Source organism: Ranitomeya imitator, chromosome 6 (assembly GCF_032444005.1).
Source record: "Ranitomeya imitator isolate aRanImi1 chromosome 6, aRanImi1.pri, whole genome shotgun sequence".
In the NCBI taxonomy this organism is placed as follows: domain Eukaryota; kingdom Metazoa; phylum Chordata; class Amphibia; order Anura; family Dendrobatidae; genus Ranitomeya; species Ranitomeya imitator.
The window spans coordinates 75,421,254-75,436,090 of NC_091287.1; the positions used below are offsets into that span (position 1 = coordinate 75,421,254).

Consider the following 14,837-nt stretch of genomic DNA (forward strand, 5'->3'; position numbering starts at 1 on the left):
TCGTAGCAAGATAGGAAGCCCCAGACTGGACCGCGATGCCCATTGGACCTGGACCGTAAAGAAACCTCTTTTTCTCATCTTTCAGGATACATCGGGGGCTTATCTACAGCATTACAGAATGCTGTAGATAAGCCCCTGATGCCGGTGGCCGCAGCTCATTTTTGATTTTAGGGGTGACAGGTTCCCTTTAAGAGGTGACCTCCGGTTCCCCAGCAAACACTGGAGTGATCCGGTAGGTCACAACCAGCAGAATAAGCCCGTAGCGGCACCGATAACAGATGAAGACAGCAGCTGGTGAGTATAAGACTGAAGGAAAGAAACCGGAGTGGTGGTTTAACAGAATCTGGCTAGTTTACCATTTTGCATTGCGCCACTAAAACATTGCTATATGAAAAGCAAGAGTGTCATTTCCTTGCTCTCCACAGGAGCATAAAAATCAACCAGTCACCATCCGAACCTATTCAGCAGAAATACAATATCATCAAACCTTAACACTTAATGAATGACCAATTTCAATGAAAACTCTTTTCAGATAATGAAACATTTACCATGCTTATGTCACTTGATAGGCCTCATTTATCAAATCTTTCTAACAGTGAAACTATCTTTGTTGTCCTTAGCAATCAATCAGAACTCAGATTTCATTTTTCCAACTTCAGTTTAAAAAAAGAAAGCTGAACTCCAGTTGGTTGCTATGGGCAATTAAGAAAGTTTGATTAATGTGGCCTAGTAGCTCTCAAATATTTAATACGTGTAAATGCAAACCAAATGTAAACACAAAGATAATTCCTCAACCGAATTAGACCAAAGATCCCTTCATATTAATGCATATGAACCTATAACCTACGAAATCGTAGGTGGTGGTGAAACACGCGTCAAGGAGTGCAGTAGCCTATCTTTTCCACTATGGCCACATGTAACTACCATTTATAGGGATATTGGTTTACTATGGAGAGTATAATACATAATGTGCTAAATGTGACAAAAAAAAAGTTAAGAAATGAGGCAAAAAAAGGAAAATAAAGACATAGGTTCCGAATCATATAGTTGTCTAAGCCAAAATTATATTAGAGAACTAATTGGGCAGGATTGGACACATTGTAGCCTGCTTGACAAAAGGATCAAAATTTACACCATTTTAATGGTGTAAATTTAGCCAGAAATGTACTTCAGTACCTGTCTGGAGTAATATTTCTACCGGCGGCACACAGCTGTTGTAAGATACATCTACGTTCACACTATCAGTATTTGTTCAGTATTTTCCATCAGTATTTGTAAACCAAAATCAGGAGTGAGTGAAAAATACAGAAGTGGTGACGTATTTCTATTATACTTTTACTATACTGTTTCTATTATACTTTTCCTCTATTTGTTCCACTCCTAGTCTTGGTTTACAAATACTGATGTAAAATACTGACCAAATACTGCTAGTGTGAATGTGGCCTAATTCATTTATTGGCGTGTACCTCTTAATGAAATGGACGCATCTTACTCCTGCATTGGTTTTTATTAAGACTGGCATGCAAAAAGCCAGCCTTAATTAATCAGATCCATAGTCAATATGTATGCCCACAGAAAAAGGAAGGTACAGTTTTAGCAATTTACAATTTACTTTAAAGAAACAGAATCAGATATAAACACATACGACAACATTTTCCCCTTTAAAAGGGTTGTATACTACTTCCAAGCTTCTTCTTAAATTCTAAAGTACCACAAATAAAAGTAAAAAATGCATACTCTCCCTGACTGGTGCCGGGGTATCAACATGGTAATACCTGGCAATCACGTGACTTTTTTCCAGACAGAACCGCTGAGCAGCAATAACTGTTCCAGATGGAACAGTTCTCTCTGACAGAGGCGTGAAAGCTGCAGCCGATCAGCAGTTGTTGATCGAGTGCAGCAGTCATGTGACAATGTCGTGTGACTGCTGGGAGAGAGCGTTGATTTTGCTCTAATTTAATTAGTTTGTGAGATAAGTATGAATTTTTTATTTTATCTGTGGCACTTGAGAATTTCTGAAGGAGTTGTTCAATTGTGGACAATTATAAAGAATAAAGCAATAGTAAAATACTGCAAGCCGCTGAATAGGTAGTTTTTTTCTAAAATTATTGAAATATTTAAATATTTTTAGATATGATTTAGCCATTTCTGGAAAAGTTTGGCAGTATTTAATGGGTCTATTCGAGTTCCCACCAGGGCAGAGACCAAGTCTCCTAGACTTGTGTAGAAATATCCGAGACATCTTTGTTATGAAAAAAAGGAAAGAAGAGATGAAATGCTGTAAAAAACCAAACCTATGTTTTATGGCTCCCTCTTTTTTTGGCTTGACAAAGGCTGGATACGGCCAAAATCTTTGTATTGTCACAATGCATTTTTAAGGATGGAATACAAGCTACCGGTAAGTGTTTCTTGAAGAAAAAGTTTCTGGTGGATAATTGGGTTGGAGAGTAGCTGAACCGAGGAAACAAAGATTTTTACTAGACTGAATAATCTGATGTAGTAGTATATAAATTCCACTGTACAAAATTAGGAAACTAAAGGCTAAATAAAACTATTAACAGCTTGATAGGAGTGAACCCCTCTACCACATATACTGTCGTGTTGTTGACCATGAACTGGAGCAGCTCTGCATGGTCGGACACAGCCATTACACAGTACACAGCACAGCATTCATAAGATTATCTCAGTACAAGAACATTTTTTAACACATCCAATTGTGCAACTTTTGTTTTATAAAAGATATATTGATTAAAATGTACTTTGTTCATGGGACAACCATTTAATAGCTGTGATATTTATTTATTTTGGGGAAAATGTTCTTTAAAGTGAATGCTTATTCTTAAAAATGATTCTATATTTTAAAGTAAAAAGGTCAAAATGTTGAGCTTATTAATTTCATATCTATTTATAATTGCTTTCTTTTTGTGATACAAAGCTCCAAATCACCTAAAATAAATGAAACTGATATTAAAATAGCATAAAATGACAAAGAAAATGGAACAAAAAAATCAAAACTTACTTTCATCAACAATGAACTCTTCATAGGATGACCAGGTTGTGTTATCCATGCCCCAGTATAAACTGCTAGAAAGGCTTTGATTATATTCTCGAAAATTTCTAACACATTTTTGTTTTAAGTGGCCCATAAAGAGCTGTAGCCCTATCAGGGCAAAGACGCTCAAACAGAAAACTGTTAAAATCATAACATCTCCAAGCTTCCTTACTGACTGGATAAGGGCTCCAACAATAGTTTTCAGTCCTGAGGGAAATAAAGAAATATTTAGCGACTGCACATACAGAAAAGTATAAAAACTGTAGAAGTCTTTGAGATCTCTCGACTAGTAGGGCTATGGCATTCCTTACAAAACAGGTCCATAGTAGAATTATTTGGTTTATTTATAAGTTTAAGAGGCTAAAGCAAAGTCAAGCTTTCTGATTCAAGATGGCAAGTAGGTTTTAGTGGTTGAAAAACTTTACTTGCTTCCGATTAACTATTATACCGCATGGCAAAGGTATGTGTACACTGAAACATCTCACTCCAAAAGTGAAGATATTGTTTAAGATTTATGGATCATGGCACTTTGTTCATGAGAATATTAATGGTCAAATCATTGCACACGTAGAGATGTACAATAGCGCTGATGGAGGTGAGGTTGGTACACGGCAGAAAAAATATTACGGTAATTAGGTATTAAACGCTGTAACATTAAGGAGGTTTTCGACTACTATTACACTGATGGCCAATACTATGATAAGTAATCACTATAAGATCAGCAGATGTCTGATACCCAGCACCCACACTGATCAACTGTTACAAGCTTCAATATGTTAGTATACGAAAACCCTTTTAAAGATGTATTCCCACTAATACATTTTATACTTTTCCACAGGATAGGTGATAAGTGTATGATCGCTCAGGGTTGGACTACTGGGACTCCCACCGATCCAGAGACCAAAGACTACAAAGACACAAATTGAGCGGTCGTACACATGAATGATGACCACTTAATTAACTTTTATAAGACTGGTAGAGCGGTTATTATTGTCAGTGTCACACAAATGGAGCAGTGGCCAACTATATGCATAACTGTTCCATTCACACAGGGGACACCCACGGTCCACGAGAGCACCCGTAGTTGGACCGCCAGTGGTCATTCAATTATGATGTAGATAGGAGATAAATGCATTTAGGAGAGAGGGAGAAACTCTTTTATATGTCTCTTTACTGTAACTAAAAAACTCAATCCAATAAAATCACAGCTCAGGTGATTATCTTTCTGTCTCAGACTGTACAGTTGCATAAGCAATTGGATAGGAAGAATGTTCCGGCAGTCGCCAAATACAGATTCCTGGCTGCCAATGTTGGAGTGTAATTCATCCAATAATAGAATGCATTTCCATTGCTTCGGGGTCCAATGGTGGCATGTTTTAGATATCTCCAATTACACTTGTGTTGTACATATTGATCTTTCCTTCGGTATAGTTGCTTAACAGTTGAAACCCAAACTACGATTTTCCCAAAGGACAGCACAGTGCTGATGCTATAGTTAGGGTTCCAACTTTCCAACTGAGGACAGACAAGGTTTATGTCTTGAGCATTTCGGCACTTGGTGGTCTATTCCAGGATATTTTGTAGCTCACTATGTACCGTAGATATTGGCCTGAAACGTTTCTATATAATTGTTGAGCTGACCATAGAGACATTATTAAGTAGTAAATCTGAAAGGCTACCTATTCGGAAAAATGTTATTCAAGGCCGTACAATTTGTGCACCTTTAAACAATGAGTGTGACTAAACCTAGGAATTAAAAGCAGTGTCCACATACCTTTGGCAGTGTAGCGTACATGATGATAATCAAGCCATCTAAAGTTGACACCTCTTTGGCCTACAGACCACATTCACATTTCTTTTATTTTTTACTTTAAGATTATGCAGACTTAAGCTCATTTTTCAATTTACATTACTTTCAAATTGGTCATAGGAAAGCTAACAACCATTTTCTGGAAGTTCTCGCAACCCAAACCAGAAATGCTAAGGACAATGATGATAACAATTAATGAGGACACAAATACGTTAATACTGATTTACTGTTGTTAATGGTGATTTTTAGAATTGTTTTCGAACTTGTAAAATAGAGTTGTCTCAAAAAATAAAAAAAAGTTGTAATACCTTCAACAATGTATCCACTCCACTGGTACTAGATCCATTGCTGCGTCTAATAATGAATCCCCACCATCATGTGTCAAAACACAAAATGCAAGGCGATGACAATAAAACGTAGTTGGGAATGCCAGTACTAGCAGAGCTGGATTACATTATGGAGTTTTTGGCCTCTATTTAAGTCTATTAACATCTTTATTGTTAGTCTAAATATATCCATATCCAAATATCTGTCAGTATGAGGATCCACTGACAATTTAATATGGGGCCTACAAAGCAAAAGAAATTAATGGCTATGTTAGCTATGATCGATATGGCTTTTCCATTTTGATCCATTTTTTTAACGGATCCTAATGGATTCTGACGGAGCTCAATGATTCATAATGTCTCCAAGCAGGTTTCCATTTTAGAAGCTTTGCAAACTAAATTTAGAATTAGTTCCACTGGCATCAAAAATGGCATACATTATTACATAGCTTTTCTCCTTGTATATTAATCTATAATTTAGTAAAGATATAGAAGCAATTTAAATATGTATATAATTTAAAGCTGGAAAGTGTCTCTTCTATATCGGTATATTGCCTTGATCAAAATCGAAAACATAATACGAGTCAGCATGGTTTGCCTCTTTTGGAATTCATCAATGTAGATAGGTATTTCTACTCATTGTGATGTAGAATGACCTAAGGCCCTCATACACATTAGACTAATGTCGGCAGACTCGATATCAACAGGTTTGGCCAATGGTCTAATGTGTACAGAATCACCGGCTGACGACCAGGAGAGATGTTGACTGTACATGTCTGATTTTAGACTGCCAATTGCATTGTTCTCAAGGAGAGAAACCACTGGCCAACGTCTCAATCGGTGGCTTCCTCATAGAGATCACAGTAGTGTTCGGCTGAACTAGCGCGCCTATGAATGGGAGAGTCAGCCGACATAGCTGTCAATACAACAATCCTCCGAAATCATCTTTCAGATGAGTGCCATCTAATATGTATGGCCAGTTATAGTCTGATAATAGATAAGAATCTAATATTTTTTTTCTTCTCTGGAATTGTCTCTCGTTTGATCAAACACATTTGAGTCAATATTTAATTCTATATTTAGTTCATCATCAAAACGGTCAGCTTTTTAGAAAAGAAAACATATTCAGACACCTGGATTAGGACAAACCAAAATTTGTAAGTAAAATCAGAAATAAAGATACAAAATTGAATACACTTACAAGCATTAAGCATGCAACACCAAGCAGAGAAAGAAGCCCAAACCACTCTCTATCACAAAGCATTCTCATAATGATGATTTGGTTAAGTTTTATTTAGATCATCCTTCAGAGGCGTTGGTAATGTATATTACTGCAGGGCAAAAATTTGCAACTGCACTTATTGTTAGACTACAATAAAATATTAGGTCATATTAAAACCAGAACTTATTTTTATATAGTACTTATTGTCTGGAATTAAAGAGAACACTGATATGTGTTGTGTGATGAAAGAAAATGCATGATCAATGCTTTAGTACATATGTAATCTTCATTATTTGGTAAAAAAACAGAAATGTACTCCTTGGCCTGGAGTTGCCAAGTTTTCACTTCTATTTTATAAATCTGGTGTTCGCCAGGACAGGACCAGGACAGTTATAAAAAATTTTATAAGCTACAATAAACTTGATTAATTTTTGGAAATAGGTAGACAGGTTCAATTTTCTTTATGCACACATTATCATCACTGTCCCTGATGTGGCTCACAATCTAAATTCCCTATCAGTATGTCTTTGGAATGTGGGAGGAAACCAGAGAACCCGGAGGAAACCCACGCAAACACAGGGAGAACATACAAACTCCTTGCAGATGATGTCCAAGGTGGGATTAGAACCCAGGACTCCAGCGCTGCAAGGCTACAGTGCTATCCACTGAGCCACCGTGCTGCCATTAAAGGGGCTGTCCAGCATTGGGGCACATATCTGCTGTCATTCCATGTGTCTGCAGACCTATGGATCCTGTGAGGATTCTCTGGTGTTGACGCCAGGAGCGGTGGGCTCATAACCTCAAGGATGCAATTTGTATACTTCCGGCCACATTCTGATTAGACGTGTCTAGCCTTGCTCAATACACTTCCAATGAGTGACAATGTGCACATCTAGTTGGCACGTGACCACATGTGTTGTGAATTCTGCTCTTGGGTTCCCTCCAGTGGTTGTTGGTGGGAATGCAGTTGTCTCTGACTCTCAGTCCTGGGCAGGTGTATCGGATAATTACAATTCTGACTGGGATATTTAGGTGTGCAGGATCCTTTAGCCCTTGTCAGTTGTCAATGTTTCTTGTGAAGTGTTGGATCTCTTTCTGGCTTCTCCTGCTTGCTGCCAAATTCAGCAAAGATAAGTGTTTTATTTTTGTATCTGTGGCACACTGCTGTGTGCTTGTTTCAGTTTATTCCTGCTCTGTTTGTAGGATTCACTGGAGTTGCAGATATACGCTCCTACATCTTTAGTTAGATGTAGGAAGTTTTTTGTATATTCTGCTGTGCATTTTTTGAAGGGTTTTAATACTGACCGCACAGAACTCTGTCCTATCCTGTCCTATCTAGCTAGAGTGGCCTCCTGTGCTAAATCCTGTTTTTTCTGCCTGTGTATGTTTTTTCCTCTCCGACTCACCGCCAATATTTGTGGGGGGCTGTCTATCTTTTGGGGATTTTCTCTGAGGCAAGATAGTATTCCGATTTCCATCTTTAGGGGTATTTAGTCCTCCGGCTGTGACGAGGTGTCTAGGATTGTTAGGTACACTCCGCAGCTACTTCTAGTTGCGGTGTTAAGTTCAGGTTTGCGGTCAGTATAGTGGCCACTTTCTCCAGTGAAAGTTCTCATGCAGCTCCAAGGTCACCGGATCATAACACACATGTATGCAAATTGCATACTCGCAGTCACATGACCACTTCTCCTGGAATTCGAGAATGCTCGAGGATACTCTAGTCTGCAGTCACACATAATGACTGTAGACCAGTAGCCTTAAGCTGGTCAACCCATTTAAAGATGATGAGAAAGGAGGTTGGAAGGGTGCTATTAAGCATTGAGAAGAGGCTGCCAACTGTCCAGAAATACCTGCACAATTTTTGCATTTTAATTTATAGCTTACAATCCAATGGTGTTGCAACTGATATGTAGTCAAGTGTTAATAAATCAGAATGTGACCGTTAGATTGAGCAGTGTTAATGTCGGCAACACATTTTGGTATGTATATACTGAGGACTTTGATGGGAAATTTCAGCATTTCAAAGGTAATTTACCTCAAATGTGTTTTCAACTTTCAAGAAAATAATCCTTGAATGATTGAATACAAATAGTGCTCACCATCCCCTGGGCCAGCTCCTGCTCTCGCCTGCAACTTCGATCTCAGTATTTTGGACTGCAATGGCAACATCACAACTATAGCGCATATCACCACTGCAGACAAACACTGAGCACTTTGAGCAGACCTCTGGCTGCACCGGTGACATGGGCTATAGTCGTGACATCACCTGAAGAGTCAAAGCACAGACCTGAGCAATGTCAGAGAGCCAGCGAGCCTGTGGAAAACCCCTTTAAGGAATTTATGAAGTAGGGCCTATAACGTGAGCACTGTCTAATAATAAATGTCACCTCAGCATGATATGATAAGGAAATCCGCTTTAAAGCATCAAAATAACTGTGCAATCTTCATAGAAGCAATAGATATGCCGCGTAAGTCACCGTATATTTGTGATACACGATTGCCAACGTCTCAGAAAGGATGTTTACCTATAGATTTTTTTCATGCAGACCTATCACCTTTCCATGCAGGTCAGAAATGCTAAGCACTAAGGCTGAATGAGACTTGTCTTCAGGATGTCATTCTGTATTCCTGTAAAGTGTCCAGCAAAGCTGCCAGTGCTGCAGATCCAGAATATTTTTTTTCTAAACTTTAGAACATCTAATTATAACATTACTTAGAATACTGATTATTAGGTGAAAGTAGTTACAGTCTATAGGATAAATCCTATAAATACACAGGCACAGAAGGTTTTTTTCTCATGTGTCAAAACATTCCTTCTGCAGGAGTTGCAATAGCATCTAAAATCAATTTTGCTGTCAAATGAAGGATAATAGTAGAGAAAACTCTGCGGCTCCTTCAGACCTACCCTATATCTGATTTGTATTCAATACAGGGCCGTCCTTGTTTAAAGCTGTATGAAATTACAGATGGGCTTTCCTTTTTCACAGTCAATTATTAGGAAGGATATCCTCATTTTGGTAACAGACTCACTGAGAAACAGTGACACGGCAAAGTAAAAAAAAGATTTTACTAATGTTGTTAATAAGAAATGACAATTCACCTTCTTCCTTCATTTGTGAGGGAATACATCCTTTAAATAGGAACTATCACGAAATTTTCCATGTTGAACTGGACACAGGATGTAATAGTGGCTGGAGAGCAAAATAAAATATTTATGCTTTTTTTTTGCCTCTCTGTTGCGAAGATATTAGCAAGGTATTTGGCCCCTACAAGTGGGTACTATAAGACCACTTTCACTGGGGGTGTGTACTTCTTCCCCTTGTATGTAAGTGACCAATCATAAGCAGTCAGTAATACTCAAAAGAAAAAAAAGAACACGCCCCCACCACAGCTTAGAGCAGGTTTCTCAGCATATGAGATGTAATAATACCACTCTGATCTTCTGACCTTTCCTCCTGCATGAGTCAGTGTGGGGGAGAGTGGTAGTGCTGCTGAATCTAGCTTTATCAAACTACAAGCCCTTCTATCAGATCTCCATCTTTCATAGCCTATATGAGGTCTATCAGAAATCACATCTATGTCTCTTGTGCATAACATGTAATTGCTGTGCACTGAGAGCAGAGTAGGGTGTCATTACATCTCACACAGCAACAGTCCAGAACAGGCAGGTTACTCCTGTGTGAGATGTAATGACAGCCCTGATGTCATTGCAGATCGAGTATAAGTTGCCTGACCACAGCAGAAATAAATGCGATTACTGACACATCATCTCCACCCAGGCAATGTGGTGAGAGAGTCAGAGGTCACAGTGCTATGCAAAGAGGAGAGCTGATAGAAGGTTTTGCATTATGACACAGCTAAACTCAGCTGTGCCACCTTTCCATCCACACTGACTTGTACGTTACATAAATAGATCAGAGCTGTATCATTACATCTCACACTCTGAGAAACCTGCTATAGCGGGGACATGTACTTCTTTCCTCTGAGTGTTGTTCCCTGTTATAATGGGTCAGCGCCGTGCAGGGGGAAGAACTATGCACACCCAGTGAAAAATATCTGATAACACCTACCTGGACATAATGAAAATTAACTCATTAGGGACAAAAAACTTTGCTAATATCTGGAGAGGCAAAATTTGCTGTGCAGCCACTATTCCATCCTGGGCCCAGTCCAATATGATAAATCTGGTGAAATGTCCTCCTTAAGAAGTAAATCTTCCTCTCTCATAGCCGTAGTACCGAGAGGCAGTCAGAATTTTGCTGGTTGTCAGATCTCAAATAGCTGGTTCACATTTGCGCTAGGAACTCGCTCACATGACAGGCACAAACATGGCCTCATTGACCATTATTCTATTGGATAAAAAACTTTTTTGCTCTCAAGAAAATTACAGAACCTACAGTTGCAATGGTCATGAGGCACATGAGCCTCCTTGCTCTTTCTTATGGCTTGTATGGCATCTGACTACTGCAGTCAATCAATGGTTGCTTGTTGGCTGCAAATGTCATTTGACAAGCCCCACCAGCAGAAAGGAAAGCAAGCAAAGGATGCAGGCAGCAGTACTGAGGAATGGAGGTGCTTCAGTAGGTGAGTATAGGTTTATTTTATTTATTTTCAGAGAAAAATGCACCAATTTTTAAAGTAAAAAAGTGGACGTCAATCTCTTCAGGGAGACAGGATCTCCAGGTAAATAAACTTTAAGAAGCAGTACTAATTAATTAATTGATGTAAGAATTCTAAGGTGAAGGAATTTAGCAGTATAGCGTGGACTTTATTGCTAGTTTCTATGTTTAACTCTGATTTTCCGAATGCTATACGAAATCCCATAGTCTCAATGCTGAGGATAATATGAGCAACCTGATGATCAACACTGATGGTTCCATGACATATGCACCTAAAGTTAGTATTTCTCTAAATTATTGTACACTGGATTTTCAGCAGCATTCATCAATATGTAAATATCTAAAATATTCATTCTGCCGACAAGTCACATTCTCGACATACAACCATTCCCGAGAAATTTTAATGTCAACCACTGTCAGTGAGACATCAGTTTGGTTAATGGGAATGGCATGTGGGCTTACACAAGCAGCCTTAGTGTTTAACCCAATCCTCACCTGGAATGACCGAGATTGTTTTCAAAGCTCGAAGTACTCTGAATGTCCTTAAAGCTGACACATTGCCCAGGTCCACAAACTCAGTGGCATATCTGTAATAAGGGAAAGTCACACACAAACGATAGCAAAACTCCATCCAACAAACGACAGTAAAAGAGGGCAAACGGGGCACAGACTGAAGCACTTGCAGTAGTAGCTGAGAACTAGAGAGGTGCGGCCATCTTACCTGGGATTACTGATATAGTTTTCAGAGCTCTCAGCACTCTGAAAGTTCGTAGAGCTGAAACATTGCCTAGGTTTACAAACTCTGTTACATACCTGTAGAATCAAACCATAGTTATTTGGAATCAAGGAATGGTGGAAGCTACTGCATGAACGCTGAGACAAGATACCAATGTTACCCAGCCAAGGGAAAAAAGGAGCAGGATGGAATTAACAGATTGTATGGACCAGTATGGGTACTCATGGGAAACAATGGTAAATTATTTCAGCAGGTGAATGAGGTCTAGTGTTTGACATCGATGAATAAGTAGGATGCCAAAAATACGATGCCGACTCGGAAATAAATTAATAGCCAACAAGCAGTTCCATGACCATGTAAAGGACAAGACCACGCGCCTACAAGGCGGCAGCTAATGTGTGTCCTTCATATATGCCAATGGTGACTATCCTGTCTACCAAATATGATTTACAATTTACAGTAGCTATTTTGCAGATATTAAATGGGATTGTCCACTTTTCCTCTATCTATTTTAACAAATCTGTTGTTGACATGATTTTATGGCACTTACTAGTGTATGCGGTAAGTATTACAAGTTCCTGTCTTTTGTAAAATACTGCATGCTTATTAGTACAGCCTTCCTTCTTTATCAATTGGAGGAGGCCAATGGACAAGTCTAGTCACATTCTCATTCATCAACAGCCATGCTGAGAACAGCAGAACTGTGCCGTCTCCGACAGGCAGCACCACCAAAGGAGGAGAACCTGAAATACTTATAGATCAGTAAGTGCCAGAAAATAATGTCACCAACACACTTTGGTTAACATAAAGATAAAGCAGATAACCCCTTTAGAGGGAATCTGTCAGAAGGTTTTTTGCTATGTAATCTAAGCACAGCATGACGTAGGGGCTGAGACACAGATTTCAGCAATGTGCCACATATTAGGCCCTGTGCTGTTGTTTCCATAAAATGAATATTTTATCACCAGCAGATTATCTCTGCCCAGACTAGCTGCCTCCTGTCAAGTGGTCTGACCACACCCCCTTCTGTGATGAGCAGCTCACTGTCAATGTGCACAGAAAGCTGTGGTGTGGGTGGGAGCAGCTTTCTGAGCTCTGCCACATTCTACATCTAAAAACTCTGATTGTGTCACAACTGCTGCACCCAGTAACCTAAGTGATACATCGTTGGAATCAGGGTCTCTTTTCCTACATTATGCTGCTCTCAGATGAGGTAGCAAAAAACCGGTAACAGATTCCCTTTAAGTGAAGCCTTATCACAAAGAAAGAACAAGTCAAAATGTTTTTAACCATTTCTTATTCCTTATAAGATTACATATTAACATACATAGAGTAGACAAATTTGAAAAGGCCTTAAAGAAAAATTCTGCATGGCCAGGCCATTTTTTCCACTTACATAGCCTGGCTCATAACACGGTCTTGTTAAAAGTGTCTGCTTGCTGAATACCCTGCATTTTGCAATTGCTTTATGAGAAAGAGAGATATAAGACCCTCTGAAAAGGTTCTCAGTGCCACATATCATTACCACGTCCCTTGCTAGAGTGTAATGCTATTTGTTGAGAACGTTTCTTATTTCTTGTTCTTTTCATTATCTTCTAAGAGCTTCTATTAGTGACTCTCATTTCCTTGTCTGCTGAAGGTTGATTCTGGGAAGTTACTGTTTTCACAATTTGCCTAGGAGTTTCTTTTATATATCACAAGCCCCTGGGGCATCAATGAGAAGTTACCGCATGTATGAAACTATGTTTATTAATTCTTTATACAGGGTCGGAATATTTTATATAAATTCCTGGAAAGCAGGTGCCATTAATATACTAGTAATATAGCAGCAATAGAGCCACTGTGAGTGGTAGGCCGGAGTCACACTACAGTGAGATACGGCCGAGTCTCGCAGGTTAAAACCAAGCTCTGGCACCGGCACTCCGGAGCGTAGCGTGCGGCTCCATGTATTGCTGTGCGGCCGCACGCTCCGCTCTGGAGTGCCGGTGCCAGAGCTGGGTTTTCACCTGCGAGACTCGGCCGTACCTCGCTGTGTGTGATCCCGGCCGTATCGTGATTCTGACCGATCACAGTGAATCAAGATGAGTTACACAACCAGACATCGCTAATGAACATGAATGGCACTGTTTCTGGGAGAAAAAAAAAACCTTTTTTCTAATCTAAAAATATTCCCCCTTAATAAGGCAGGAAAATGTTCAAAATAAATATATTATTTCAATTTTCTTTCTGGTCTATGGAATCGAACCATTAAGCGGTTTACATCAATTGTCTGGCATAACACTACTTAATCTCTTCACCTCCATGCGATTTTCAATATTTCATTTTCGTTTTGTCCTCCCCTACTTCTAAAAGTCATAACTTTTTTATTTTTACACCAATATGACCGTATGAGAGCTTGTTTTTTGCAGGACGAATTGTACTTTTGAATGACATTTTTTCCATTTAGTGTATTGGAAAATGGAAAAAAAAATTCAAGTGCGGTGAAATTGCAAAAAAAAAAGTGCAACTCCACAATTGCTTTGGGGGGTTTTGTATTGTATGTTCACTGCATAGTAAAACTGACCTGGTTGATGGCTTATTTTTTGCATCTTGAGTTGATATTTTAATGATACCATTTTGGGGTAGATACAATGTTTTGATCGTCTGTCAATAAATGTTATTGCAGTGTTGCGGCGACCAAAAAAACATAATTCTGAGGTTTTGATTTTTGTTTCTTGTTAGGCCGTTTACTGATCGGATTAATTTACTTTATATTTTGATAGATTGGACATTTCCGAATGCAGCGATACCAAATACATGTTTTTTTTTTTATTATTGCTTTATTTTTAATGGGGCAAAAGGGGGGTTTGAACTTTTGTCTTTTTTTCATTTTTTTATATAGTGGACTGCGAAAATATTCCTCTCTCTAGGCTTTTTACCTATTTTGTTACATTACAACCTGGGTTGAAAAATTTTTGTAATCCGATTTGTGTGTGATGCATCAGCACTAAATAGTCTAAGTTGGTGAAGTAAAAAAAATATACAGGCATAACTTAAATGTATGGATCAAATAACTAAAAATTGGCAGGTGCA

General features: G+C 38.8%; 1 protein-coding gene across 1 annotated transcript in view; it reads right to left on the minus strand.

The window, feature by feature from the left end:
- The window catches only part of LOC138641943 (sodium channel protein type 5 subunit alpha-like), a 476,947-nt gene that overhangs the window by 292,665 nt on the left and 169,445 nt on the right, over positions 1 to 14,837 (minus strand). Inside the window, exons 6-7 of the mRNA XM_069729776.1 lie at positions 11,525 to 11,616; positions 3,020 to 3,259 (exon numbers count right to left, since the gene is read on the minus strand). Of these exons, the coding sequence (XP_069585877.1) occupies positions 3,020 to 3,259; positions 11,525 to 11,616 (332 nt within the window). The remainder of the gene's footprint in view (positions 1 to 3,019; positions 3,260 to 11,524; positions 11,617 to 14,837) is intronic.